This window comes from Eurosta solidaginis, chromosome 4, assembly GCF_040869045.1.
Source record: "Eurosta solidaginis isolate ZX-2024a chromosome 4, ASM4086904v1, whole genome shotgun sequence".
Lineage (NCBI taxonomy): Eukaryota > Metazoa > Arthropoda > Insecta > Diptera > Tephritidae > Eurosta > Eurosta solidaginis.
The window spans coordinates 169,971,008-169,977,167 of record NC_090322.1 but is presented as its reverse complement, the minus strand read 5'-3'; the positions used below and the strand labels follow the sequence as shown (position 1 = coordinate 169,977,167).

Below are 6,160 nucleotides of genomic sequence, written 5' to 3'. Positions count from 1 at the left end.
TCAAAATGTAAACGTCACTTAGAACTTACATAGAAAATCAAAATTCAACAGACTTCTAAGTCAAGTTAAGTTTTGAGTAATCAGTAACATGCAATGTTAATTTAACAGAACTGTAAGTGACAGTTCGCAAGTCAAGTCAAGTCTATGCTAAGTATCAGTAATGGAGCCTTAAGTGTGATAACTTATCTGTCAACTGCCTGACAGGATGTTCAATATGGCTACTTTTTAGCGTTTTGACAGGGTGTTCAATCAAAGGTTTCATTCACAATGATATCGTCGTGTTCCAATGACTCACTTTGTTGGTGCATTTGCATGTTAAATTATCCGAATCTGGTTCATGTGTAATTGGAATACGAGGATTGTTGTTGCATTTGCATGGTAAATCTCTATCCATATCTGGTTCATGTGTCATTGGAACACGAGGAATATGTATTTAGGTTAGCACTTAACTCAAAGGGAAATTAAGCATATATGACACTACTTTATTTCTGCTTGGAATACATGGAAAAAAACCCGACGAAACTTGATAGGAACTTCAAAACACAAAAACCTATCATGAAAAAGCGGAACCACTATTTCCCCAAAATTAGTGAGCTTGACACGTTTTTGTTTATGTTTTACATTTTATTTTTACATTAACATTTTTAACAATAAAAACAATGCAAATAATACGCGGAAATTATTTCGGTCTCTAATGGTTCACTTTTTTCAGAAGAAAGTTGATTTTAATTCTGTTTTTATGCACCAAATTTTCAAACTAAAAACAAAATTTTAATTTGTCAAAAAAAAAAAAAAAAATAAAAAAAAAAACGGCCGAATGTCAAAAAAACCTATCGAAATACAAACTGGCTCGTTTGTTTTTAATAAACTAAGTTGCATTTTTCTTGTATTTCGTTAGTTTTTTGAAATATAGTTTACACACTTACACCAGTACTGAAGCCGTATTAGGAGGGAGTGCGACAAAAAATTGAAGATAAAACACAAGAAAAAATACACGAAAATTAAGTAGTGTCATATAGGTATTAACGAGTATTTTTGGCTATTCCACTCACAGTGACTGAACAGGAGAGTTGGTTAAGTGTCTTGTCCAGTATGCGGCTTATTAAAGCGGTAGGCATATCTGTCCTAGGAGGTGACTTAAATCCAAATACCAGAAAGTTAGATAAGGAAAAAAACGTAAGCATTAGACAAATGACTTTAGGGTAGGATTGTCTAATCACCTCGTAGTAACTTTCATTAACAAAAGTGTTTAAAGCCAAATTATACTTGTCATAATCATATCCATACGAAACAGCTTATCCAACCAACCCAGCCAAAAAATTTTCCTAAAACGCATCTATAAATTAAATTTTCAAACGAATTTACCACTCAAAATAACTAAAAACCTGCAATCGGTGATTCTGTAAAAGGTACACTTTTCTGCTGTCTGGTAAAATTCAGGAAATCAAATTTTTGGTGAACTATCTTAACGCCCTAGATATAAGCATGCCATATCATTGGTTTTTTTCGGCCATATCCATAACATACAAATTTTTTAAAGCCCTGGCAAAGTTGACATATCCATATGGAAATCAATGTAATTGGTCAATGGTGCCATACCATCACACCCTAGCTAAAGAGGATAAGTATAATAAGAGCCACCAGTCTGCTACGAGGGGCGAGTAACTCGCTGTATATTAAAAAAAATAATGCCTAATGTTTTCTATGGGGGACATTTTTAATTGTCTCGCATTTATCCATGTCGTGTAGGCACCTTATGCCAATGTGATTTTTGGAAAGAGAATTAATTAATTAATTAAACATAGTCGGAAAAATAAGCACAAATACCCCACGAAAATGTATAAATACCCTCGCCAACAAATAAGCCTGCGATTACCCTAACCAAAAATATTATGCAAAGTAAAGAGTGCCGTCTCTTATTATATTTATCCTCTTTGCCCTAGCCATAAGTCCCCCAGCGGGTTAGGGGATTAGAATATACCCGCGGTAGGTATGCCTGTGTAAGAGGCGGCTAAAATACCAGATTCAAGGGGTTGTATAGCGCAACCTTTTCAGGTTGCCAGCGCAATATATAGCTTCTCCAAACCCAATTGTCAACCTCACCTATCCGTGGCGAATTCTGTTTCATTAACAGCCCAGGCTCTGACGACCACATAATCCTCATGGCTCTAGGGGGTGGGAGGGCGGTATGGGCTAGAAGGTCGCGGGTGGTCATAGCAAGACGTTGCCGAGATGGTCGGGTTTGGTACCGGAACGTACCGGATCTGCATCCGGCAATCATTCAACTCTATAACATTCCCCAAGCCCTTCGGGGAGTGTCCTTATTGCTACAACAACCCTAGCCATTGGTTTGGATACGTTTTGACTAAGTGACCTTTTATTTGTGGAATTTGTTGGTAACTTTTGGAATTTTCTTCTTTCTTATTATGCAATTGTCACATAATTTAGGTTATACTAGGTTCAAACACACACCAAATTGGCAATTTATACCATTTGGGCATTTTATTACGCAATTTGTCATATAATAAATTGTAATAATAAATTGCCAATTTAAAAAAATTGCGTAATAAATTGTTTCAAACCGCAAATGCAACATTGTAAAGTGTGTTTACTGAGTATAATTAAACGTCAGTTACGCATGGCTGAACTATATGGTTGGCTCATCTCATCAGCTGATTTTATCTCTTTCATTCACTTGAGTAGGGATTGTCAAAAGAAGATGGCAAACTCAAAATGAAAACAAAACATTGAACACATTTTCCAACAACACAAAAATTTCAAAGTTTTACTCAAATATTTTTAAGTTATGGATATCGCGAAAAACCAAAAAACAATTGGTTGGCTATCACAAATCACCTACCCAGATTGCGCATTCACGAGTTCAAAATTGCTTCGTTCTGCGCATCTACGTCAAACTTGACTGCTTGAGCGAATGAAAGAAAGAGAGAAAAAACTAGAGCTAAAGGAAAATTGCGTACAAATGCCCATAAAAAACACCTGATCTAATGTTTACATGCGCAATGCGCAATCTTCTCTTGTGTGATTTGTGGTTGGCTATGGTATGGTTTTGGCGTTTGCGTTACGGTATGGCATGGTTATGGTTTTATGGTTATAAGTCACGATTAATTAGCCCTTTAAATATGCTTATGGCAAGTCTCCATCCGCTTTAAGCGGGATTCATTGGTGCCGTATGTTGTATCGCTGTAGTCGTATTCCTTACGTAATCAGCTGTTTATCGTTACGATGGTAAACCAAAAACCAATTGGTTGGCTACGATACGGTTACGACCTTAGCGGCACCAATAATCGATTGCATTGATTCTCATAAGATTGGTCGAATCAGCTGTTATAAGGTTACCGATAAAGCAACAATGTCTCCAGCTTTACGGTATCCACCCGAAAGCAACCATGTGGGGTCTTACAAACTTTCCGAACATATCCATACAGCTTGCACAGTCATTTTGACAAGTGAAAGTTAACCGAGGTTTTTCGTGCGCTGGTCGTTGTCTGTCGGTTGCTTGATTTGGTTCGCCGCTAAACAAAATCTTTCTGTCAAACAAATTAGCTGGTTGTGTTTGCAGTACCACTGGGAATTAAGGATTTCGATTGTATTATTACCGTAAAAAACGAGAGGAAAATGAGAAACAATTTACTGTTTGTATTACTGTTGCTTCCAGCACTAATTTGCACATTCCATGCGCGTAAGTACAATACATAAATGTTTAGAAAATTAAATGTTGGTTGTTAGTTGGTGTTGGTAGGTTGTAACAGACATCGACGTGGCAGCAAACGATTGCATATCGAACTGTTAACGATGAAATTAATGCACACAAGTTTTAGGAAATATGTGTATTTATAGTTTATGTATCATAATTTATGAATTATTTATATCAAATATTTGAACAAAGCTCTCGGTTCATAGCACACAAATTCGCTGCTTATGCTGAGGACTCTATAGAAGACGACCTTGTTGATGTTGAGGGCGAAGATGGTGCAGTAACTGGTGAGGATGCTGAACCAGAGGAGGATACAGACTCTACCACGACTACCTCACCTTACGCTGATACCTACCTGCTTTTCACGAAACCGCTGTATACGGCTGGACAACAATTAGATTTACCTGGTGGTAAGCCCGTCGAGTTCCTAATCGGTTTCACAAATAAAGGCAATAGCGAATTTTTCATCGAAACTGTGGAAGCATCTTTCCGCTACCCAATGGACTTCAACTATCATATACAAAACTTCTCAGCTGTTGCATATAATCGTGAAGTTAAGCCAGGTTTCGAAGCTACAGTTGCATACTCGTTCATGCCATCGGATACATTTGCAGGCCGTCCATTCGGTTTAAATATTGCATTAAATTATCGTGATGAAATTGGGGCACAGTTCAGCGAAGCTGTTTTCAATGAAACTGTAATGATTTCTGAGATTGATGAGGGCTTAGATGGCGAGACATTCTTCTTATATGTTTTGCTGGCTGGTATAGTTGTATTGCTTTTGGTTATTGGTCAGCAATATCTGTTAGGTTCATCTGGTAAGAGGAAACGTGCTGCTTCCAAGAAGACCATCGAAACTGGTACAGCTAATGATAGCAATATAGAATATGAATGGCTGCCACAGGAGACATTGCGTGCGCTGCGTAAGTTTTGTGAAATGTATTTAAAAAAATTTTTAAATTGAAACTTTTCCTTACAGAACAATCATCCCCCAAATCGAAGAGCACAAAAACATCTCCAAAAGCTAGCAAACAAGCTAGCCCCAAGCCAGTACAAGCAACCACAAAACAGCGTAAGGTGAAACGTGCTTTTGGTGATGATTAAATTTAAACTATGTTCCAATAGAAATAAAAAGAATCCAAACAAAACGCCTCAAATGAAAGCGTGTTTTCGTGTTACGTAAATATGCGTGTTTAAGATACTTTTTTGTAAAGCTACATATATTTCATAACTTTTTCATTGCGACATTTGAGATTTATTAATTTTCGTTACACACATGTTATATTTAAGTTTTAACATAAAAAGTTCTTATAATTGTCAGTGGTATGTGATGGTACAGATGACGCATTCTTTGTTTTAAATCTTATTAAAAGCCGCAAAACACACGCATTGCAATGTCCTCGTATTCAACCATACATAATTGAAAAATTCATGCGATAGCAAAAAAGTTCATTTGAGGACCAGCCATTCACCACTTCAATGCTGTGTAATGGAATGTGTACTTCAAAATGTAAGAATTTCGAAAAATACGTAGATCTTTTGTACATATGGCAACACATCATGAAATCACTCTTATTTTTTGTTCTTATTAGAGATTTAGTTAGAACACAGACAAATGCAGTTGTTTAAAATGTTTGTATTTTGTAATGACTGAAACTTCTCCATTTCTATGCATAAGTGAAAGCTTTCTTTCGTTTATGCTATAAGGAATCAATAATGTCTAAATTTTCTATTTTGTGATTAGAAAATGTTCATTAATGTAACTAATTTATAAATAATAAACGATTTTTGTTAAACAATGTTTAGTATTTGATTTTAGTAAATCTTGACACTGAATACGATTTGAATAACTATTTCAAAATACTAACGTTTGAACAGATCGCTTCACCCAAGAATACTAGAATTTGTTCCACAGCATCGACAGTGATCTTTGCTCGGTAGTGTTACGCCATAGACGGAACGTTCAATATTGGCGTCATCTGTTGCTTCCACGTCGTAAACAGAGTGGTCGTGAATTTGGACGGTGATAATACTAGGACACGAGAAGTGAAACTAGAAAGACTGGGGAGATAGCTGTTCATTCTAGAAACTAATTCGCCTATTTGGGGGCCAGATCCCGTTGCAGTAACTCTTTACTTTAGCTCACAACTGCTAAAACTCGGCCAAAAATATAGGGAGGTATGTCCAAAGACGCGCTTTGGTACCAGGACCATGAATTCGAAGGCGGATATTGAAAATTTTATTTCTTTCCAGAATTAGATATTTGCAAACAAAATTGAAATTTTCATGTGGTTGTTGTAATTTTGATGATTTTGTGGTACCCTCAAAAAAAATAAAATGTGGGTAAAAGTGTTTTGAGCGGGTTTAGTTCTGATCTCGAAACCGGTGCTGGCCCACCCAGGGTAATGCAGCAGGTGTTCTGCTCAAAAGAACTTGCCTACAATT

The 6,160-nt window shown here is 36.6% G+C and overlaps 1 protein-coding gene across 1 annotated transcript; it reads left to right on the top strand.

Moving 5' to 3' along the window:
• Positions 1 to 3,479: 3,479 nt before the first annotated feature.
• Positions 3,480 to 5,514, top strand: l(1)G0320 (signal sequence receptor subunit 1 l(1)G0320). The gene is made up of 3 exons (XM_067779194.1): positions 3,480 to 3,700; positions 3,922 to 4,638; positions 4,695 to 5,514. Exons 1-3 carry the CDS (start codon positions 3,637 to 3,639, stop codon positions 4,817 to 4,819), a joined length of 906 nt encoding a protein of 301 aa, XP_067635295.1. The 5' UTR covers positions 3,480 to 3,636; the 3' UTR covers positions 4,820 to 5,514.
• The last annotated feature ends 646 nt before the right edge of the window (positions 5,515 to 6,160 follow it).